Here is a 26,954-nt window from a genome sequence, read left to right as displayed (position 1 = left end):
CAATCCCTACTGTATTTATATTATTATCAACTAATTTTGTATTTAGTACAACGGATGATTTATGGTATTTTAAAATAACTAACACTAATATTCATTAGTCATCATACTTATTCATATTATCGTGGTTCTATAAAAATGTTTTAATTTCATAACAGTATCGTGTATTCGACAATTAGTATTCTAATATACACCACCGACCTTTGATTTATTTTAATACACATACAAAAATAAAAACATTATTTTTAGTATATGCATACTGCAACTGCAGTTAAATAATTGAAAAAAAATGAATCGGTTGTTTGTTTAATGATATTATTTAATAGATGATGAATACTGATACAGTTGTAGAGAATTTACAGAAGTCAGTACCAACTAATAATCAGTACTACCTATATAATATACGTTATACATTATACATGTATGTTATTCTATATTACAATACAATAATTAATCAATTGAATAAATATATAATGATGAGTAATGACGTATAAGAATACAAATAACTAATCTGGGCGTTTAAATCAAAGAGTTTTTGAAAAACAAATTTATCAGTTCCAGTTAGGATATGATTTTTTAGAAAATTCAAAGTTTCAGCCTTTGAACTATATATATTTCTTTTATATTAATTTCAACCAATGACCAACGTCAATATAATTTATAATTTGTGATAAAAAAAAATATAATAATGTAATACAACAATTCCCAACAATCGAAATAGTTTTGAAAAATATCTCAGTAATAATACTCTGAAAATATTGATTTTGATTCCTACTTTGATTAACTAAAAATTTCGCGAATTCTAAAATTCTAATATTGTCATAATGTTTTAATTATTAAGACTGATTATTTTTCGCACAGTTTCAATTTCTGTTATTTCTGTTACCTGTGATATTGTGAAAAGATGACATTTACATTTATATGCATCATACCAATCGGCTAAATTATATTATCTACTTCATTGTACCAAAATATAATAAAAACAACTTTTTTAAAATCATGGCTTCCTCGCAACATACACAGAATCTAAAATAAAATGTTCATAAATGAATAATAATATAAGTACTTATACTATAGTAAGTAACTTACTATAACAGGTAGTAGAGACTAAACTACCAGAGGATAATGTTAAGTTTTACCATAGCCATTCATAACCATTTCTATAGTAGAAATCTTGAAAGTTGAACAATATCATAACTTGATAACACTAAACTGAAACAATAAAATTGAATAACTCCTGATTCAGACGTAAGCTTTTAAACAGGAAATGAAAACTAACATCTCTATAAATCAATACACAATTTAATGACTGGTTATTATAGTGTTACATAATTGTTCACTAGGTTTACTCATTAAATTAATAAAACACTTTATAGGTGAAAATCAACTATGAATACTTAGTTTTTCATTATTGTATTGTTCTTGTTATTCATCAACACAATTTATACTTTTTGTAACATACAATTATAATTATTTTAAGTGAGAACATAATTATTGGTGAATTGTGAATAATAATATTATATCTATATAAAGAAATGTTTCCCTTACACGGGCACACACTGAATATTTACAATAATAAGATAGGTATTTCACTTAAAAAATAACAACACAATATCTAAATAAAGAAAACATTAATATTATATTACAAAATATCTTATAACATTATATTTTGATATAAAATGTATACCATTTTAAAGGTAGGTAAGGAATATTCTATCACACATTTATGTACATGGTATTTTCAAAAATGCATTACATATGTATATAACTTATGTACATTTAACCAATTGTAATAACATACTACTTGAGCTACATACATAAACTATTTTATTAGTTTAAAAGCTCTTGATCATCACATTTGTCGACGAACACAGCTGAAGTCCTAGAGGCAATATCAGCATACTCTCTTGGACCCTGGCTGCACAATTTTGTATCCACTTGGATACCGCGTTTGCTAAAAATTAAACAATAATAAATTGTACATAAGTTTATAACAATAAATTATGGACTCAATTATAATTTGCATAAGAATTATAATCTACAGTATGTAAAATATCTAATATCTTCTTTCACTTATAAACCAGATATATACAATTCGATTTTAAATGTAATATTTATAATATATAGCCACTAAATTATTGTGTTTTAAGTTTATTTGTTTTTATAAATTAAAATCTTGAACAGTGTTACATGGCTGATCCGATAGATCGCGACACATATAAGTATATTACAAATAATATAATGTAAGGGCGAATATTATATTATACTATTAGGTGGTATGAGCTATAAAGTGAAAATAAAAAGGTCAATTGCATTTTTTTTTTTAAGGTCAATAAATGTATAATGTGGTTTTTGTTTAAAATGCGATATATTTGATTCATTAATGCAGTAGTTACCTATAAAATAATATATTACCTACTAAGGTTTAGGATATTATAGTTTAGGACTTATAGTTTAGTGTGATTACCATATTATTTTTAGATTTAATGATATTAGAATTATCTTTACAAATAAAAAAATTTATCATTTTCATGACATAATTGTTTTTTTTTTTTTTGTTAAAATGACAGCTTTGTAGTTGTATAACTATCCAAAAATGTATTTATAAGTTAATATTATGATTTCACATTTATGAATATGATCGTCATACCCTCTGTTCCCATCCTCTTCGGCTTCTGTAACACCGATACTAGAGACGTAAAGATGGTCGTTACACCAAAAAAAACATATGGATCTGGGTTGTAGCACGTCCATGTCATACTCCCAGTAAAACTCTACTCGTTTCACTTGTCCTATGTCGTCCGGATGAGTAACCACAAAGCTTCGACTGGTCCCGTGCTCCATACGTTCATAACCACTACAATATGACATTAAGAAATGTATGTATTTATAAATGCAAATGACATTACTGTTATATTATTATTTTTGTCTTACTTAGGAGTCAAATCTAGGTTTCGTATAACTCCGTTGTCACTATGTAACGACACTTTCATAAAACCTTGAACCCAAGACTCAGCCCTAGGTGGCTTGGCCAAATCCAACATAACCTTGTATTGTCGTCCTAAAAATAAAAGACATGATACCTTAAATATATAATAATTACGTATAAATAATAAAACCCATTAGTTCATAACCTAACTATGTATTTTATAATATTTTATAATTTCATAAATACCGTAAATCATACAATATTAATTAATACGTATTTATAGATATGTATGTATAATAATGATGATTTTTAAAAGTTTAATTATTATAATCATTGTGTTAATTGTAACAAAAATATAATATTCTTACAGACAAAACACTTTTAATCAATTAGTTGTTCTAATTGACAGTTACAATTTTTTTTAAACAACTATGTAAGTACGTAATTTTAGTACTAATTAATAATACTAAAAAGTATTATTTTTAAAACTATATTAAACATTTAAAGATTTATTTATAATCAATAATCATCATTAATTTATTCTCATGCTTAAACTACTAACTTGTATGTTTATTATGTGCGTATTTGTAATATAACATTATAACGATGCATATAAGTATAGGTAGTAAACGCATTAATGTATTAATACCTAATATTATAATAATAAGGTATGTAATTATGTCATGTAAAAAAAATATAACACCAAAACATTAGGTTCTAATCTATACATAAACTAATTTCCTATTATTTGATTTTTACTAAAAATAAACTCACATGTTTGTTAAAAACAATATTTTAGGTTTTTAGTTGAGCGATGAATGTATTTTTTAATAAAAATATATCAAATTAAGATTTAATAGTAATAATAATATTTTAGGATTTATAAAAATCATATCAGCGAGCTTTTACATTTTAAATAAATCATCTTAAAGAAAACGAATTAAGAAAAATAAGATTAAGATTACAATAACAATATCATTTTAATTAACTATAGTCATGGAAAATTAATATAAACATCAAGTTTGATAAAAATCAAATATTCTTTTTGTGAATATACTTACTACAATATGGTGTATCTTTCCCAGTAGATATGAAATACTTGGAACCGGGTGCATGGTTTGGTCTTACTGTATTTAATCCCATTATGGCACATCCTGCATCGTTATCCTTACACGAGAAACATTTACCCTTAAACATAATTAAAATTAAATTCTAATCATAACATGAAATACATATTATTAATTGTTAGTTAAATTCAGAATTTATTTGGTTGTATTCATAATTTTTTATTTCCAAAACATTTTTAGTTAATATGGCTTAAATAATTGTATATATAATAATTGTATAATACGGCATGAGTATAGATCTTAATGTGTGTATTTATTAAAATATGTAAATTTACTAAATTTTCACAAATTTTCAAATTATAAGTATAATTTATAAACTTACATAAGTAGATATTATGTCCAAAAAATATTTAGAAATATGCAGATTTCTAAATTATACTTCAGATTATGTAATAAAAGGTTTTTTAAAATTCTGAACATTAATATTATTTTTATGCTATAACACAAACACTCAGTATTCAGACTTTGATTGTTGCGTAATCGCGTATTTTTATAATTTAATAAACATTAAAAACATTTGGATAAAAAATAAAATAAACGTATGCGTTCTAAATATAATAAAAACGTAATAATTTTTATTTAATTACTTGTAAGAAGTTTTGATATGAGTTGCATTTATGTGCGATGTATGGACACTTCGAGTTTATAGACTCAATGAACAGTTTTATGGCTCTTACGTGATTACAAGCAACTAAAACGCGACTTGCTTCTTCAATTCCCTCTTTGATGAGAGTAAGAGGTAATGGAGTTTCCGTTAGATCACAGCCAGGCTGTTCCTTACCATTATTTGGATAAAAGTCTATGTGGCCACAGGGTTCACTCATTCCATATCCTAGATAAATATATATATATGTATTTAAATGTATATTATTAACGGCGTTTTACTTGAGTTTATGGGAAATGCGAGTATATTTTCTTTTTAGTTAATAATGTTATCTACCTATTAAATTATATTATATATATTGCTGATTGATTTTTAAAAGTAAATAATAATAACGAATCTAGGTCAAAATATCTACCAAATAAAATATCCAGACTTAAAAATTTAATGGATTAGAAAAATGCTTGTTTGAAAAAAGTAATAATAATCATTAGATTATCAGGGTATGATGTTAGTGTTCAAAATAGGTATGTTATTATTTTGTGAAAAGCTATTTCTTATTATCAAATATATATATATATATAATATAGTTTATGTATTTTAAATTACATTTAATTAGTTTTTTTTAATAATGATATTGTTATTAATCTTATTTTAAAATTTAATAGTTTAAATTTACAATTTTAAGTCTTAACTATTGTTTTTTTAACCCTTAATATTTTATCCTTTGGTTGCATCTTATTCCTAATTATTTATATTATAATGGAATTATAGTAGCCGAGATCGGTTATATCAAATTCAGGAAAACAAAAATATTTGAGGAAAAGCGTTTACAGAAATAAATTTGATTCATACAAATAAATATTGAATTCATAACTACCTAAGTTATTTTAATTTTATTATTTAAAATAAAAAACTACTAAAAATAAAATAATAATGCACAATATTATGTATTATTAGTACAAAATAACGAGTGCCTAACTATCTAATACAAATTAGTTTACCGTATTTTAACGATTTGATCTATTCTACGAGTACACATAACAAAAAGTCGTTAAATTTAATTAAATAACCTTTTAAATTAATTTTTATTATATATCTATTATCTACTCCATTTTTTTTATAGACTTTTTAGTTTTAAGCCGGAAATATCTGTACTAACACTTCATTTAATTGTTACTTTTATTTATATTTACTATTTATGTTATGCCGTAGTACTTAACATTTTTTTTTAGTATAGGCTATTTAATGTACTAATTTAACAATTAACAATATAGTATAACTCATGGTTTTAAATACTTCATTAAATAAATATATCGAATTAAAACAAGCTTACAATCACTGAAATATCAAAAACTCATTTTTTTATATCGATCTGGAAATCTAATGAATAGTAATGCAATATTATAACTTTACTCTTACATAACATTTTCCAAAAAGTTATATGGGTATTAATATTATAATACAATCGTTCGTGCAAACAGGATTGTTATAAAGTGCACCACACTTACCCAATAGAAATATGGATGATCCGTCGGTATGTATAACATCCACAAGTTGTGCATCAGAAGGATCCAATCTGGAGTGTGAAGGCATTCCTTGGAAATATGGTTCAGCCGGATCTAGTCCCGTGATTCGACCCAGCCCTTCGATTCTTTCACCAGCGTAACCAGCAGTATGAGCGCCCAAACTGTGTCCTATCAGATGAACATGTTTCGGATTTAAGCCCACGTTATCCTAATACGTTACAAATAGAAAAAAAATAATAATAACACAAGTTACGAACCAATAGTGAGTGGCAAATATTATGTTTCATTAAAAATATTTTTTTACTGTTATTATTACTATACAGCCATATAGGTATTCTTATTTATTATTAGTATTAATATATTTGCAGCGATTTATGAAATTTTTTTGTAAGACTTTAGAGGTCACAGACATTTAGAAATAATCCGATATGAATAAAACTGGTGAAAAGTCGGAACGATAAAATATCATAGCACAGTTAAAAACGATTTAAAACCTGATTTAACGTAATGCATGTTATATAACTGAATAACATAAACAACTGAAATTATCGTGATATTTATATAATTTAGTAAAAATTAATATATAGTTAAATATGAAAATTTTTAAATTTTAAATAATTGTGAACCAAATAAATAAAAAAATTAATAAAAAAAAATAATTCATGTGTCTTTTAGAATTTTTTAGTAGTATTATACTCTACCTTTTTATTTCATTGTTTTAATTATCTCTCAATAGCAATCACATGTTATATATTATTACAAATATTATGGCTAACAACAATATTCTATGCACATCAATTTTTTTTGATATTGTTTTAATTCGTATGAATTTGTACTAACTTTCAATACTATTCAATCGATCCCATAATCTGTGCTTATTAATACATATTTAACTCATTACATTACTTTTAAATAGTTGATGAAATAAGCAATTTCTAATCCCACAAGCCGCGTATTGGCTGTCGCCTGCGTGTATAAAGGTAATGATCCGCCGGCCCAGTCCACTACAATTACATTCCAATCAGAATGTTTTAGAAGTTCTCTCCTCATTTCCTGTAGATGAAACAAAGGTAAGTAGAAAAAGTGAATAACGATACATTTGTATGATTTTTAAAGTAATTATTTAATTTAGTTTTTTTGTAGATCGTACAATGATTTTGTATATTTGTTGGGTTACGTCAATATAATATTATTATAAAAATAAATTAATAAACGTCAAGAAGAAAGTTAAACAATTTATTCATACAGCTAGATTTAAAATAATCAATTGCTTTTTAATTATCTCAAGGACGAATAATCGTTATTATTAGTTTCATTTTGTAAATACCCAATTTCCTTAAATGAAAATCGGAAATAATTTTATATTTTAACAATATGAAATCCGATTACAAAAACGGCCTCGTCTTCAAAAATAAATATGAATTAATTGTATTACGAATAATTAAAAACGATTTTATTATAACAATTATTATATTAATATGTTACCTTGACCCAATTGCTTAAAGGCGTGTCTATAAAACCATGTATAATAAATTTTGTAGGTTTTTTAGGATCAAAATTGGATTTCTGTATTGTTTTCTCTGATTGTACTTTCAGCATTTGACCCTAAAAAAAAAAAACTGTCATTAATATTGAAGTTTCCGGTTCCGTTTTTAATACTAATTAATTTTTAATTTAATAATTACTATAGAATAATTAACTATAATAAACTTAACAATACTAAAATTTCTACTTTAGCTTTCAAAAATATCAAATAATAAAACAATTCAAAAATTCGCATTTCAACTAATCGTATGATTAATGTATAACAATTTTATGTAAATAATCATAATCAAATTGTACTTATAAAGTTATAACAATGTCAATAGTTACACAAACTATTATTCTAAATTTAAAAAATCTATCTAATAGTACAAATTATAAATGTAGAGAATTTGCTATTAATTATTTAACTACAAGTTTCATATATCATTATATTAAAATAAATCAATTATATATACTAAATAAATAAATATTTTAACTAAAATACTAGTTTTATAATGAAATAAATATGTATAATAATTTATAATCGATTTTACTTCTGCAATAGTTTTATTGTGGTTGGCGAAAGGAAATAAAATATTAATTCTTATAATAGACTACATTTTTATTATTGAATATTTTAACGTATTTTCTTTAAATTATATATGAATACCTGAATATTTAAATTTAAAGAAAGTGATTTAATTTTTAATTTTTTAGTTTCTTACATTAATATTGAAAAATTAAAAATAATAGGGATTTTTTATATTTACGTATTTTATATAGTTTCTAATTCTATTGTATTCAAGTGAAATAATGTTTGTATAATATTTTTTGTTAGTCATGAAACAAAAATAGGTAAAATAAATTTATTTGTTTGTGTTATATTACATATTATTTTAATTCATTGTAAAAATAATAAATACGCAGGCGTCGATTTATTAATTAAAAATATAAAAGTACTCGTTATTTAGATTTTAAAAGAATAGAGCCTATCTATGTTATCCTGTATTTTTTTTTATTAAATTTAAAAAGTGTTTAATTCGCTTTAACCCATAATTTTTTTTAAATTTAAACTAAAAATTCATATAGTTACCTGTAATGGATTTTTTCTTGTGTATAATATAAACCGTGTGTCGATGACTTGTCTCGCTAATGGGAACACATTGAATGGCCGATAAATAAGATGATACCAATCTCGGGTTATATTTAAGCATCCAAGTTCGTCGTAACATCTTGTTTCGTTTTCAACTGAAAATGTAAATAAAAATTTTAAAATTAAATTATTTTAATTTATTAAATAGATGGAAAATGTAATACTAATTATACTGCATTCAGTTATAATAAATAACCTTATACGTATCTATATAAAAATAATAGGTTACAATTATGCACATGTTTTAATTCATATACTTGATTATCATTATTTTATAAAATCAATCATAACCTACAAGTATAATAATAATAATAGTTTCTATAGATTATATTTAAAATCTCGCAAATGTTAGAAAATAAGGTTATATTATTTTAAATATAAAAATGAAAAATTTTAAATGTTGGAAATATTTTGTAGCATTATGTTCTTAAAAATAGTTGGTCTTGAAATCTTTAATATATACATAAATCGTACTTTAAATTTGATCTTTACAAAAAAAATTCTAGTAAAATAGCACGAAAATTTGAACAAATTTTCCTATTGTATTATTATACATTTTTTGAAATTGCTTTTTACAGGTATAAATAATACTAATATTTTTCACTAATAATATAACTGAAATATTGACACGTTTTACTACACATTTATGATAAAATAATATACACTAAATAGTATTATAACAGGAAGTATACTTACAATAGTATTTAGTACTTTCAGGCTTCAGCGCAAAACAAAAAAATGTCAACGTTTAGATATTTAGACAATACATATTAATTGTGAATATGCTACTGACCTCAAAACATGTATTTTTTTTTAAATACCCAATTTTATAACAAAATTATATTTATTGAAAAGTTTTGGTATGGCTTGTATAAAATTTATTTTGACAAGTATACAATTTAAAGACATAAGTTACAAATAATATTTTAATTTTCTAGTAAAATATTTATTGTATACTATATTGGTATTTAAACAATATATTTTTTGTGAAAGTTTTTTTGTACAGAAATTTACTTAAAATGTTTCATGTAATATATTTTAATAGGGAAAATTAATTCTAGATGATAAGTATTTTAAAGTACCTATGTATTTTTATTTTCTTCATAGTTTATTTTAGTATATTTTATAAAAAAAAAATCTATTGAAAACTTACTGTTGAAATATTAACAAACATAATTTAATTTGAGCTCGACGTTATTTTTGGAATGTATTAATTTAATATTGTTTTAAAATTTAATAGCACTACCTTGTTTTGAAATAAACTAGACATCAATCAATACTAGTTAGTATCGCTCATCTCTATAATCTCTGTTCCTTATAATTTATAACCATTTTTTTTTTAGTTAAACAAATTTGAATTATTCCAACTTAATACTAAATTAATCAAATATTATATAACTTATAAATATTTTATGTATAAAAGAATACAATTGTTCTACAACAGTATGTATTATGTACCTACTTTATAAATAAATAATAGTATATAAAATATCAAATACTTACCTAGTACAAGCCATAAAATATAATTTACACCAGGAGAATGATAATGTATATGCATCATTATAATTTATAAACTATTAAATATTATGTGGTTGTGATAAAAATGTTTTTATGGCTAATTTTTATTAAAAAATTACATGAGTACTATGGTCTATAAATCTATGATCGTAATCTAAAATCCACTTATAATTGATTTTCAAATATTTTGAACTAGATGGTTTGAATTTATGTTAAAACTGTATCAATGTAAGTCACATTTAAAATAAAAAAACTCCCTAACAATTTATTATACTGAATACATACGTATACGTATAATAAAATATATACAATCCATATCAATATGTTTTTTGATAAATAGTATTTATAAGGGACCATTAGCTAATTATTGGTTTATTCAAATATATTAATTTATTATTTATGCAACTTGGCATAATATGATAAATGATAATTAAAGATAGTCGAAAAACTTACATGGTAACCAGGGTATGTTGACCTCTATGTGGTTGGATCGTCCCCATTCGAGAATGCCCGCTGCGCCTGACCGCACAAACGTCGCGAGCGTCGCTAAGCACAAAGCCACATGACCTCGGACCATACCTCCTGTAGATAAAAAAAATTTATAAGCATGCTGATTTCTTATTAAGTACACGCAAAACGCATTAGATATCCTGATGAGTACTAAGTAACTATTGTTGTCACAAAGTCATAAAAAGATATTGATTTTTAGAAAATTATTCAAGGAATATTATTATGGTTATACTTAAGTTTATATAAAGTTTGATTTTTGGAAACAGTATCTATTTAATCAAAAAAATCGACATTTTTTCACATATTGATTTAATATATCTCACATAAATTTGTAAAAGACAATAAATTTTTTATACTTAAGTATAATTATAATATTTATCGTTCCTTTAAATAAGAGAAAATATGAATTTATCGCTAGTTATTATTTTTTTTAAATTGTAATACTTAAATAAATACCAAATAAATTAATGTTTGTTAAGTTTAATGATAATACATAAAAAAATATGTATTTGTATATAAGTATTGTAGATGTATTCTTGTTAGAAATATATGTGATTTATTCAAAATCTATTATTACTTTAAATTTTTTGTATTGGTACCTACATATGTTAAAATAATTATATCCCTGCAATCTACATAGGTCTCCGAGTTAGAAGTACTTATAAAACGTATACCTAAATATTTTTCAAATAGTACATCTTACAGTTTAGTGAAATATTTTTTGTATCCTCTTGTTTTCTATTCAGTATATAATTGAAACTTTAAAATTTAAAAGTATCTTAAGGATTAACAACATAATATATTAAAAATCACTCGCAATATATAAATATCCATTAATTATAAACATAAACATGGTACTCAATACACTTTTGATATGTTATTGTATTTATTTATTATACATATTTATTTTGGTTAATACATAATTTTACAAGATATGCATTGTATAAAATAATAGGATCATTCAAACAATTCAAAAGTATAATCACCACTGTATAAAATATATTTGTGATGGGGGTATACTTTCATACATACGAATGCATTCAAAATAAAAATACGTACAAAATCAAGTTATAGATTATAACCAAGTATAAAACTAGTAATAGATAATATATAATATATAACTAATATAACTAGGTAATTACCTAACCTTATGTATATTTATGTATATTGTATAATGTATGAAGTTTAAACTATTTTCTTCCTATTTACCTAAATAAATATAAATTAATTAAAAAAAAAAAAAAATTGTTAAACGTGAATACCTATCATTATTTTTATTTAAATTTTTAAAATTAATTAATTGGTGTCTAATAATTTTTACTTTATTTTAATTTCGTTTAAAAGTTACTTAAAAAATTAATTCTAAACCCTCTATTTATAATGATATAGAATTTAAAAATATTTATTTAAAAAAGAACAACCACTCGAAGTATGTTTAATTTTGAATAATTGTGTATTTACATTACTCTATTCATAATATTTTAATATATTAATTTGAAATATTATAATATTATCATATATTTATTAGAAAGTCATAAGATATTGTATGAATTTAATCATTGAATACTAAAATAAAAAGTACAATGTGTATATTTATCACTTATAGGTATGTCGTAGATATTAAAACCAGTTATATTTTCATACCACAAAAACAGCTTTAAATTACTCTAAATATTATGTATCACTTATTTTAATTCACTTTTAATTTTAAATACATTTTAACTTGAATATATATTAAATATTTTATTCCATATAATATTAATACAAATATTAATGAAATTTATATATTTATCTATATAATAATTCTCAAGCAATTTTTTCGTATCAATAACTTTACGTTTTAAAATAAAAAATATTCTGAATCTAAGGCAAGTAATATAATAAATTATAAAATCAATAACCACACATATTATTTAATGAAAAATAATAATAGTGAATTATTGTTTATTGTTCAAGTGTACATCATAAGGATATTGGTTGGCATGTCTATAGATTAAAATCTCAAAAACTAAAATACAAAATACCTTAATTTAAAAAAAGAAATAAAACGTTCATACGAATAAAATGAAAAGAATCACAAACGCCGATACCGAACTTTATATGTACACCAAAATAAGCAGCATTTTAGATCTTGTAAATTTTACAATTAAAACGGTCTTTCTGATCGAATTTCGACCAATGGGCCATACTAGATTGATTAACACTTCGAAAAGAAATAAGTTCAAATAAATAAAAAAATATTTTATACATAACAAAGAATACAAGAGGTAATATAAGTAGTTAACAATTTGCATATGAATAATTAATAATATATAGTTTAATATAAAAGGCGATTAAATAAAGCTACTGTTTTTTTTTTTAAATAATCACACTCTGTAAGAATTATTTAAAGTTTAAATGTAATTGTAAAAACATTAAGTTATTTACTTGAACTAAATTCATATAAGCCAACAACAAAAATTGTACTGTCATGGTATGCGGTAAATCAATGGTGAGTTATCTTACTGTTACTTAATAATTTACTCATCATAAACGCAAATCACTTAGTACCTACCTAGTACCTATATTATTTTAGTAAATCGTTTTGATATTGAGTATTATATAAATCTATTAAATTCGAGCATACCAATATTAAAAAAAAAACTAAAAATTGAATTTTTCAATAACATGTATTTATTATTATTTAAAGCACATTAATTATTTATAACGTATTCAATATATGTTTTAATTTAATTTAAATTCACCGAGGAAAATAAAAAAATGAACAAAAAAAAATATTTTTCAATACTTTATGGATCGTAATTCCGCTAATAATAGCTTATAAAAATAAAATAATCGAATTATTTAATATATTACTATTGTATCCAAAACTATATTGTCGCATGGCGCCTGATTTTTTTGAATTAATTTAAATATATTTTTTGTAGGCATATTCACAATCAATATTTGAAATATTTAACAAAAATTACTTTATAATAAGAATATTTTAAAAATATTTACTTTTGTATACAATGTACATACCTAATTAATGATTTCTTGAATTTTTGTATATTATGCATAATTAATTATAATATCTAATTCTTATTTCACTTTTATAATTATTTATACAAAAAAATTTTAATTTTTCTATTATTATATTACTTTGGTTTTTAATTTTGATTACTAAAAGTACAATATATTAATTTTTTATATTACCTTGTTACAAATAAAAATTGTTAAAAATGATGTTTTTAGTAATAAGTATATAAAACATCATTTAGTATTATAAAATGAATTAATTGAATAATCCTAAAACTGAATAACAATAATATATAATTAAATTGCTATATAAATTCTATCACTGGGTACCAATTTACTATTGCAATGTGTAATTATTAAGCAGCACATGAAAATGAAGATATTATATCATAATATATAATCTTTATTATAAGTTCAAAATATAGTGTATACTATAGAATACATTGTACTATAATTTATTGTGGACTCAATATAAGATTTACTTTCAATTTTAGATAATACTAAACAAGTAGTTCAATTATTGTAGTATAATAATTGAAAATTAGTGGTTTCAATACAGTGTTATCTATAAAATATCAAAATATACTTAAATTAAAACAACTTTTGACAATAATATGAATAATATTATGACTATAATTTATCAAGTAAAATAGGTAGGTACTTTTAATAACAGATTTAGTTTTTATTAATTAAACTCACCGTCCAAACAGAACCTGGTCCGTACTGAGCGTCATTCAGATAAAAATCTAGAAAAAAAATATTAAGTAAACAGATTAAAAATAATTCATATCTAAATATTTTAAAAATCTATTAACTATTATCTACTAATTTCAACGTTTAAAATCATATAATATTCTTAAATGCTAAAGTAATATTATACTTTGAATAAATAATATAATATTGTAACATATTATAAGTATACAAAAATATAGAAATATGTATTATTTTATATTATGTAATACAAAATAATATGTACTATATGTACCTAAACATCTAATCACTTATTATCTTTAATAATAGAATTGATACTTTTGAACATATAAATGTATAGTCAAAAGATCTTTAGGTATCAAACCATATTCTAAAATTCTAAACCATACATCATAAATATTTCAAACACAATAAGCTTCATTCTTATTTATTTGCATTCGTATTTCCTATATTTATAGTAATAATACATTTACAACATAATAGGTATATCAGAGTACACAAAGACGAGAAAAGTGTAAAACGCTTTTTGTAGCTAAAATCTAGTGTAATAATAATCAACGGTTTTGTATCCTCTTTTTACCTTCTAAGCGACATATTATGCTATTTTTTGAGAACTAGTCCCATTTCACATGTCAAGGTGTCAAAGATGGTTCTTGGTTAACTAGATAAGTCTAGCTACCCAAGGGATTGGACTAAAGTCAAGTATAAATATTTTATTATTCATTATTACTAAGTATGCAAATTGTGCTAAATTTTAATTTTGAGTACCTCGCTAATATGTCATAGGTATTACTAATCATGCAAGTTTATATAACCGCATCCATTACGAAATACTTTATTATTTTTTTAATAAAAACGAATAGAACTAATAATTTATTATAACTATTTAAGTGTTTTACAACTTTCTTTCCAATTTTAAATTTTAAATCAATAAGTAATAGAGCACAACTCTGTAATAAATTATGTATAAAATACGAATAACTTAGTACGCATATTTATAAGATAAATTATATTTTTAAGAATGTAATAATTTATCATTATTCATCATACTGAAAGCTTAAAAATATTGATAATTCTTATTAAAAAAAAAATAAGTAGATATTTTTACAGAGTACTCTGTACCTAATAATATAAGTACTTTGAGTATTTAAAAATAATATTACAAATTCAAAAAATCTAAATTTTAATAAATATCCATTACTAAAAGAAATGTGGAGTGAGTATATAACCGGTAAATAATTCTATACAATCCTATATTTTTAAAACTATTTATACTTATAATCTGTTGAAGATGTATTCAACGTATTTAAAAAAAATTAAAAAATATATTGTATATGCAAAATAGAAAGTAAGTGACTATTAATCAAGTATTGATCTATGGATTAAGTTTCATCGGTTTTAAATATATTAAAATTATTTGGTTTATAAAAAACGTATTTTACGAAATGCTTTAATTAAAACATAATTTTTTATTATAAAAATATTCATTTAATTGTTTTTGTTTAATATCAGTTGAATAATAAATAACTGAGATTTTATGGGACAACAAAAACAATATGACAAGATGCAAAATTTCGGTGAAAATAATAACGTGAAATATATTTACGTTAAAAAGTGTCATCTAAAATTGTACATAGCTACACTACTGTCTATAAATATGTGAAAAAATATAACAAAAATGTTTTGGTATGTATTTTTTTATTTTTTTAATAAAAATATTATCGCACGTGTTACGTGTATGGTAGGAATGGAAATTCATTAGTTTCCATTCAATTCTATTCAAAAGAAAATGTTATCAATATAGTATATTGTATATCGTTATTACTTATTAATAATTAAAGTAGATGGATACTAGGTATCTATAATCTATTAAAACACACTTTTAAATAATTATGTTTTTTCATTAATAAACGTAAATTGAAAAGTAGAGCAAACAATTTTCTTATGACTAGTCAAAATTAACTCACTGAAGTATAACTTTTTATTTACTTTTTATTTAAACATCGTACACGCTATATAATTGTACAATCTGTTGAGTGTACCTAATTTTAAAAATTCATAAAATAATTTCATCTTCGAAATACTTATGAGTAATTAAATCTAAAATATTTAATTTATATACAAAGACTAAATACATAGGTATTAATCACAATTATAGGCACACATCCATATTAAGATACATGTAGTAATAATTTGCAAATACCATTAATTATTATATAGGTTTGGTACAATCGTATACAGTATACTATATATACATTGTTATTACACGATAGGTAAGTATAAGTAAGTATAGGTAGATACAAATACTTAGTCCGATTTAAATACATTTTTTTCTGTTCATAACGTTAGAATAGTTAAGTGAACTATTTTCCCTTGCAGTTAGGTATATGTATATCAAAATACGCACGTGCTTGCAATGATTATGATTAAATATTTCTGATTTTACCTTGCGAGAAAGTAGTTTCACCCGTAAAAGGTTCATAACCTTACATGATAAGAAGTGCAACAGCATTCGGATACTGCTGCAGTATTATAGTTACAGAAGGTCAACGTTGTTTTGTTGTGGTCCGCACGCGACAGACGGCTAATGACGTTATGGTATTGTTTCGGTAACCGATTTTTATAACAGTGCGCGCGTAACCGATGTAAACACTACAGTGGTCATACACAGACATACCTCACCGTGTCTGGAACGCGTTTGGAATTTCTTCTATACGTCATTTTTTTATGCTTCTCTCTCGTCGACACTATTATTATATTTTTTCTCACATTCACGCAAGTCTTAAAAAAAAAAAAAAACATAAATACAAAATTGTGTACATTTTTTTACGTCTCAATACATTCTAGAACTACGTAACACAATATCGTTCATCGAAATTCCTACTTATAAGTAGGTAGATATGTATTATGGTGGTTTGTAGGCCATTCGTATTTCACCGCGCATTATAGTTTTATAATATTTTAATAACATATATAATTTAATATACGAGTAACAGGTTAAAATATTTTACCTTTAAGTGCATGTCTGATTGTTACACCAGTCAAAAAATATGTTATTTTATTAAATCCAAATTGATATCGTCGAATGATGAGTTGAATAATATTCAAGATTTTCAACAAATTATTATATAAAAAAAAAAATACAATTAAATAAAATAAAATAAAACTTTATATTTTAACCAATTTTACGTTTAAAAATCTAAACTACTAATACACAATTTATTTGTATTGTAGGTATTTATTACATTATATACTCGTATTATACGTAGGTAAAGAATTTTCAGGACTACGATATTAAAAAAAATATGAACGAAATTTATTAGCAAATTTAAATTTAATTTTACGATGATTTTTTCTAGAATTATTTTTTGATTACTTCCTGAAAATCATCTTTTATATTGTCGTGTAATTTAAAAAAATATGTCACATAACTGTTGGTTACCACACACGGTTGATAGTGATAATCTGAATATATGTAAAAAAATTAATTTTACCTTCATATTACCATTTTATAACGATCATCTTGATGACTCCATATCATTGAACGATCTCTTTTCTAAATATAATATTCAATATTGGATCCAAATTTGCGATTATTATAATATTTACATCTAATCATTTAATCATTTTTTTTTTTGTCATAAAAATGTTCTGATTGAAATGACAAGTTTTTCTGAGTCTATTTCATAGTCAAATGACTTTCTCCAACATGATATTCCTTATACGCCTCTGTGTAGACCTGAGGGGTATTATACGGGTAGACTAAAATAACAGTAGCAGCGGTTAGAAAGTAACGCATGCTTATATTTTATATACCTTCGGTCAGCCACCATGAGGCATTTCAAAATGATGGAACACCGGGGGCGAACAGTTTTCACTTTCGCTTCCCGATTCCTAGACATGAATAAATCTAGATGATACACTTATACATTATAATGTGTTCATTGCTCGCACGAATAGTTTTTAATATTTAAAAATATTGTTTTTTATTGCCTACTAGAAATAAAAACAACATTAATAACAATGTTGTTTAATTGCTAAAAACAAGCATAATTAATTTTCTATCTCTTTATAATATGATAATATACAATACATAAATACAATGTAAATACTGCTATATATATATATTTTTTTTTTTTAAATAGTGTTTTTTTTATATCATAAAAATAAATAAGACTATTCAAAAATAATAAGCCAATAAATATCTCCGTTCATTATGTAATTATTTTAAGTGAATATGACTTAGTATACTTCAATAAGCCCAATTAAATTTATTTAATTATGTGTATATTTTACTATTAATATACTTACTTGATTCACTTATACTGAATATAATATAATATAAATATAAATAATTTAATAATAATAATGAATTATTATATAACAGTATGTATTAAATTATACATTAAATATTAATTAAAATATAGTGAAGCACCTAACTGTTAACTAGTCATAATAATTATTGCAGTAACATTGAATATGTTCATTAAGTTCAAAACATGAAATAGTATTTTTTTTTTTTTTTAAATATATATTTCTTATACATTTTAAACGAAATACACATAAATAAAATATTCAAACATTAATTTACTATTAAACTAAGTCCTATGTATGAAATTATATATTTCAGATTTCAATGCCATGTATTAAAGTATCGTTATTACTGATTATCAATGTAAGTCAATATCAAATTTCTTATTTTCAGTTATTCTAAAGAGAATAAAATAACATCGCAATATTATAGAATGTACACTTATAATATATAATATAAGGTAATTAAGTCGATATTACTTTATGTTTCTAAATGGTCAATGTCTCGTTGTGAAAATGATAATTCTCTAATAACGTGTTATAGACTATAGTCTTTAGGTAGATGTAAATAATATTAACCATGTTATTAACCTTCATATAATTTTTTTTTTTTTTTTTTTTTGTTAACTGATTTTGCCAAGAGCCCAAACTCCAAATACGTTTCGCACAATATTAAAATGATGAATAATTATTAAAGAAAGTGATTATGATTAAAAAAAATTAACCTCACCACAAACTATTCATTTGGATACTTGCAGAACCCTATAATATTATAGCTTACATTTTATATGAAAGTACTTGATGTATTGATATTTTCTTATTTTATTTTACTCACAAGACAACATTATTTTATAAGTGTACCGGTTACGGAGTAAAATGTCAAAGATGTAGTCGCATCTGAATGCAAAACTCCTACAAGAGTTATATGATAACTAAAACTGCATATGCACACGCCACGCAGTAAATCGCAGGATTATATGAAAACGTGTTATGGGTCATCAAAGAAAGAGGGGATTAATTAAAACAAAAAATACAGGTCATTAAAAACGATAAAAAATAAATTATCATTCTAAAAGCACATCAAACACTTATCGAGATGACAATCGTATCGATATGAATAAATCACCAAGTAGTGATGGTTTAAGACTGAATCGCTCTGGTCGCATAATATTGTTACGCAATGCACATTGTATTTTATACTAAAAGTAAAACAGTCCTAAGCTATTCAGAGAAAAGACAAAAGATTATTCAATAGCTACACAGTTGTATATACTTTTATTATTTCCATTGAGAATTTAAATACATATATTTATATATTTTGAAATTGTGAGTTAATTTATTTTTCCTTATTACCTAGACTAGTATCTATTATAGTGCTTTATATTATATTATATTATTATATTTTATTATTTTAAAGCCTCTAAACAGTCTAAATGATGCAAAAAAAAAAATGTTGAAATAAAATCTCAACGATGTTTAATTAATAATGAACAAAAATAACAATAACAATTTATAATAGGATACAAAGAAATTATTATTTTTTTTAACACTATTTATGATTACTAATAATTGGTACTTCATTGTACTACTATTAAATCTTATAGATTCATCATCACAACAAAAATGTCATGATTGTGAAATCAAAAACCGATATCTCCTTTTTCTTGTATAAGATAGAAGTATAAGATCTAACCGTTATATTAAAATGTAATTTTAAAAATATATGTACATCGTCAATAACTTATCATTTAGTACAGTAGTTAATTTATAAAATATAAACATTTTCTATTATCTGATTTGAATTAAAATCAATAGTATTATTTGAAATAATTACCTATATGGTTACAATAAATTCATTGTTAGTTTGATAAATCTTAAACATAACATTATAATTAATAAGTAATAAAATTGTTGTAATCGACAGAAAAATACCAATTAAATAAAGATGTTTTATAATTATGATTTAAATATAAATCAGGTAAGGATATAAATCGCCTAAAATGAAATTATTCCAATATATAATATTATTAATATTGTATATAAACTTTCAGAATACCTAATGATGGTTCCAGTTAAATGTTTTAAAATCCAAGAAAATAATATTTTATGATGACATCAAAAACTATGGCTATCCATAAACAATGATGTACTAGTTATACTTAAACAAATTATTAAATTTATGATCTTCAGTATATGTACTAAACAATTCTTATCTCACAATAAGTTAAAAAAATATGATTTTGTTAATCCGTTTAATATATATTATATTTGGAAATAATGTATTGTTTTATTATTTAGCTTTCCATAAATACTGTAAACAATGCAAATATAATTTTATTAAATTTCAACAATCAAGCCTTGAAAATAAAATCTCATTTTTTTAAATAGTATTACTCAGTTTATTATTACTTTATTAATACTCAAAAAGGAAGTACCTATAGGCTATAACTATAAATTCTTAAAACCCTATTGTAATAAGTAAACAGCTTTTATCAACAAGGTATTTATCTTTCTGTACTTATACTTGTAGATTTGCATCATATATATTATATACTTTTGTTTTTTATTAATACGATATTGAGTTTTTACACGTGTCATTTATATAACTTAAAATAAAATAACGGATAAAATATTTTGAACAGGTGTATATTATCTATTATATATTATTTAATATTGTATTCAAACATTTCTATTGCTCTTTGTTATCTATGTGTAATATTAAATGATAAATCTACGTACTTAAACTACTGTTTAACTGTTATAATTAATATTATGATGATAAACCATTTTAATATCTCCTCATTTTATGTAGTGTCTAAGTGATGCTGCAGTTATATATAGCTTTAGTGTAGTAGCTAACGAACCATACGATTAGGTGAATTGTAAGGCAATAATAATTAGAATACAATTGCGGTTGTGCTGAAGTGTATACAATGGTAGCCATAAGCTTTCCTTTGAGTTGCAGAATAAATAGAAAATCCCATCGACTATAATGGAGTTAAGAAACTCGATTTTAAATCAATAGATAATCTGAAATAGGAACACAAAAAAATATTGAGCCATTTTAACTTTTGGAATTCGGAAAATAAAAACATAATTTTAAGACCAAGCACATTGATTAGCTCAAAATCCAAAATAATAAAAAATAAAACTATATAGGTAACTAGTTTAATTTTAGTAACCTTGGTATCTTATACAATATTTTCAATCAAAATGTCTAAAATCATAAAAAGCTGTACATAAAATATAAAATATGGCACTAATAATTGTTTATAAATTAACCGAAAAGTTTTTTTTATTTGCTAATTGATATTCGTAATATTAAAATTATCTATGAGAAATTCTCGAAAATGTATGTTCATAGTCTTATTTTAAACATTCTTTTTTCAATACAAAAAATAATTGACTGTTAATATTTACGAGTATTAAAATATGTGTTCGTTTTATATAAACAGATTGATGAAACAAAAAAAAATTCGGTCAAGAACACCATATAGTGTGGTCACTACCTATATATTTATATTCATCACGTTATTAATTATTTATAAGTTTACATACAATTATCTCATACAAGATTGACATACAAATTTCATAGGGCTTAAAAATTGAAATCTTATTTTTAGACATTAAAATTCAAAGATTATGATTGTACCAAAGGCTATTTAATGATAAGTATAATGTTTCAACATGACGATATTATTAAATAAAATAGTTTAAAATATAAAATATTAATATTTAGGTACCTATGTGAGTAGCACCTGTAGATAACTATTCGAAATAATATTATTATGAATATGTAATATGTATATTTTCTCATAATTGTATACATCATTTATTATAATAAAATTTATAATATAATTGAGTTTGCATGATTAATTAATAATATTATATTTGAACTGTATTTAATAAGATATATTAATATTCTCAGACATTATTTTTATAAATTACATTCTTTTAAAGTAATACATAATAATATCAGAGATATTAGGTAAGTATATGGTATATGTACAACATGTATTTGTACACAATATTAAATATAGTATATTATACCTAATAAACATGTGTTATAATATAATACATAACGTTCTTTTAATTTTATGTTACAAAATGTGGTAGAGCTACATTTGAGTTTCAATGTATAAAACACTATAAAGTAAAAAGTAAAAACCCGTTTTCATAACATAGAATTAAAAAAATTCCATATAAAATGTACATTGTAATTTCGGTATATACGAGTAAAAGAGTGGACAATATTAAAATATTGTTGAAAGTGCTTCTATACTGTAAGTATTTAACTCTTTAAATAACATTTTTTTCATTCATACAAGCATTTAAAAATTCTCAGATACAAGTTCCAACCACATAATATTAATGCATATGCATTTACATAGAAAATGACAAAAAAATTAATTAATTACTATCAAAGCAATGACACAATATATCATCGCATTCTAGAAAACATTCTGCGTGGATTTTATTTAATAGCGTACATATATTCACTGAAAATATGACAAATTAAAAAAAAACTATTAATATCAATTTAGTCTTCAGAACTTTAAAAAAATGTACTTTATTAAATTATTAAGTTGCCTGTAATTACTTATTTTCGTCTACTCGGAAATTACTAAAATTTAAAAATATTATACAGTTTATTATTTTTAATTTAGTCATAATTAATTGTCCTCGTTCTTTTTTTTTTAAGCATCGCATAGAGAAAGTAAACACAAATAAATTCTGTGTATCAGGTAGAAGAATACGTTTCCGTCAGTGATAAAGAGCAATTATACGAATCACGTTAATGAACTTCCGCGGGCGATCGACCTTCGACCACGAAATTATTTTTGAAAGTGAAAACACCCGTTAATACAGGGATACTGGTAGTTGTATTTAAATTTTATGAATGGAGTTACATAATATAAAGTCAATCTCAATATTAATATTATTATATATATATATTATTATTATTATTTATTAATCGTAGTGTAAAGGTGACACTTAAAATTCTACGGGTATTTTTCTGTCATTTATATTTAAATGAGACCTATTATAATGATGTTTTTTATCTAAAAAAAGCTATGATTTATGACTAAAATAACATCTAAAGCTTACTACTGTCATGTGTTATCATTTAAATATGATATACTTACTTTAAAAATTAGAAATTATTCAATTTTTAATTTAATTTATGATTATATACCTATTAGTATTATGCTATTTATAAACATAACAAATATTTATCAAAACAATTATTATGCCACTACGGTATAATTATGATTATATAATACTAACGAAGAAATACATGATATTAAAATTATGATTTCATGAACATTTCATAAAAATGGAAAACTTATACTTCTATCACCTCCACGTAAAGAATTTATACGTACATCAGATCCAATGATTATTATAGTGTCTGCAATATAAGGATTAACTACTTTACTACTAGAAATACTTTGATGATGAACATTAATGCTCATTAACAAGGTACATATCAAAATATAACTAAGTCCATTTCCATAATAATACATTCTACATTTAACAAAATATACTTGACTAAGTATTAACTCTATTAACTCTCGTATTCTTAAAAATTCAAAGCTTACATATTTGTATAATTGCGATGATAACGAAGCTTACAAAGGTTTTCATTGATATGGAAATAAATAATAATTATACCTAACACCATAAAAATGTATTATGAATGACTCATCAAAGTCAACATTTTTGATTTAAGCCCATGACCTATGTTTTTGCAAACACGATTATCAAAAATCAAGTTAGTACCATGGTATAACTATGCATAGACAAATTATGCATGATTTTCTTGCCCGGATATAATTTGCAAAACATTCAATTTGATTCTTATAAAATTAAGTTACGCAATAGCTACTGCAACTGGTGACATAGAGTGAGAGTACATTTATGTATACCTATATAACAGTTGGATTTGAAGAGGGGAAAATATGCGAAATAAAAGTTGTCGGGGATCAGTAACCAGATTTAGTGTTTATCTTAGATGGTTTACATCATAATGTCCGACCTTCTTTTCTATGAGCCAATACCCAACAATTTATTCGAATACGTTTTTGTTATCTAAATAGATAGTAAATACTTAGAATTAAATGCCTAATAAATAAACAATATTCACAATAACTTTTTAAATAGGTAGGTACTGTATTATTATTCTTACTTTATGCTACCAAACTATGACCATTTACAGTTATTGTTTAAATCGTGCCAACTACCTACCAAATTTGTTATATTTTTTAAGCTATCATTTTCGCAATGATTAATGAAATTTTCGTTATTTTTATTTAACTGTGATTTTATTCTAATATATAATTATATTTTTAAATTGTATTTTCCCAAATCAATATATAACCAAATTAAACAATGAATTTGTATCAAAAAATAATCAATGGTATTCGTATTCACTTAATTAAGCAAATTAATAAAATAAAAGTTAGAATTTACATTATAAACGTTAAACGTAGTTAAAATTGTAAATTTAAACAAATTAAAAATGTAATATTATTACATTACCTATTTACTAAGAGAGATTAAGACATTTTTAGTTTTTTGGAAAATTGTATAAAAATTAGAAAAATAAAGATGAATGAATACAAGCAATCACCATTTTTAACAACATTTTGACCATGTTTACATGACAAACCAAGCTACTAAAACAACTTGATTTTCAAGTGCAATATTATGATTCATCATCACAAATAAGTTTAAAGAAACCCAATCTATTGGCCCAAAAATGTATTACCTCATTTTTGTTTTTAAATTTTAATCTTTGTATAATAATTTTGCAATTTATATTATATATTAAGTATTATTTGTACTTATAATTCACCTAATGTTTGTATTAATAAGTACTGACACATATAATATCATATTTAATTTACTTATAATGTAACCGAATAGTATAAACAATATACACATAATTAACATTTTACTATAGGTACCTACGTTATTTTGATAGATTTAACACTAAAATATTTTTTTTCAGTGTAACACTATGGTGAAAGAATTAAGACAAACCCTTAACATCTCTATATATTCTACAACTATATCTTCAGTTTTTTATTTTAAATTTAAATGATATATATAAATTATATTTTTATCCAAGAGACTTCAATATTTCACTTATCGTATAATAGAATAGTTTTTATTTTTTAATTAATTAATAATTTTAATAATTTATTATTGAATTGCTTTCTCGGTATCTTTCGAAGAAATGTAAATAAGAAAGGTTAGAAAGAAAGAAAAAAAAATTTTTAAATCTTTATTTTAATAGACTGCGTTTTTAAAATTTATTATTATACTAGGTGGTACTTAACATTATTGACTTATATTTATTTATAAACGTAAGTGTTAAACATGTAGGTATTTACCTGATATTGTGAGGACCAAATTTCATATTTTGAGACAGTTTGAAGTATTTACTTTTTCGGCTCGTTGGCATCCTAATATAATAACAAACCATAAGTAGCTATTTATCAAGATAATCCGTTTTTTTTTATTCACCGATGTGATGATAAAAATCAAATAATTTTTAATAAAAGTTCAAAGTTTATAAAAAACATACAAAAGTTTCAATTTATTTGACAAAATTAACGAACCACGCGGATAGTAAACTGATTACGACGAGTACCTTATTATTATTATCTAATTTGCTTTTGTCCATCAAACATTATGTCTATTCGGATACTGAAGCGTCACGACGGAATCGCTTTCCATTTCAGCTGCCCCACTATATGGCATTCATACGTTTAGATTACGTCTGTGCAGGAGTACCGTGACTCGAATGTCGAGGACCGGTTGGGTTGGGTCAAGTGAACGTGTTATGAGTTGGTCATCTATTTACTGTTTTTATTCTCTTTTACTACAGGAAAAATACCGTATTAAATGTGATATATTATTGTGTGTGGCACCTATAGAGAAAAAACAAATTTTGCATTAATACTAGAAAATGTATTAATTAGAACAAAATTTTAAATAGTTAAGGTAATTCATTAAA

General features: G+C 23.1%; 1 protein-coding gene across 5 annotated transcripts; it reads right to left on the bottom strand.

Annotated features, from left to right (window-relative positions):
• Positions 1-1,613: 1,613 nt before the first annotated feature.
• LOC114126423 (pancreatic triacylglycerol lipase) lies at positions 1,614-26,651 on the bottom strand. Of its 5 annotated transcripts, XM_050203412.1 has the most exons (14): positions 26,462-26,650; positions 26,329-26,400; positions 17,295-17,398; positions 14,606-14,652; positions 10,832-10,960; positions 8,801-8,955; positions 7,669-7,788; positions 7,090-7,236; positions 6,166-6,391; positions 4,641-4,885; positions 3,988-4,114; positions 2,932-3,058; positions 2,648-2,854; positions 1,614-1,951 (listed from the first exon to the last, which is right to left on the bottom strand). In XM_050203412.1, exons 5-14 carry the CDS (start codon positions 10,953-10,955, stop codon positions 1,828-1,830), a joined length of 1,602 nt encoding a protein of 533 aa, XP_050059369.1. In that variant the 5' UTR covers positions 10,956-10,960; positions 14,606-14,652; positions 17,295-17,398; positions 26,329-26,400; positions 26,462-26,650; the 3' UTR covers positions 1,614-1,827. The 5 variants fall into 5 exon arrangements, with proteins under 5 accessions (XP_050059369.1, XP_027846166.2, XP_050059368.1 ...); XM_027990365.2 differs by lacking the exon at positions 17,295-17,398 and having other exon boundaries at positions 26,589-26,651; XM_050203411.1 differs by having other exon boundaries at positions 26,329-26,650.
• Positions 26,652-26,954: the final 303 nt, after the last annotated feature.

Source organism: Aphis gossypii, chromosome 3 (genome assembly GCF_020184175.1).
Source record: "Aphis gossypii isolate Hap1 chromosome 3, ASM2018417v2, whole genome shotgun sequence".
Taxonomy (NCBI): Eukaryota; Metazoa; Arthropoda; class Insecta; order Hemiptera; family Aphididae; genus Aphis; species Aphis gossypii.
Note: the sequence above shows the minus strand (reverse complement) of the source record. Positions and strands in the feature narration are given on the sequence as shown.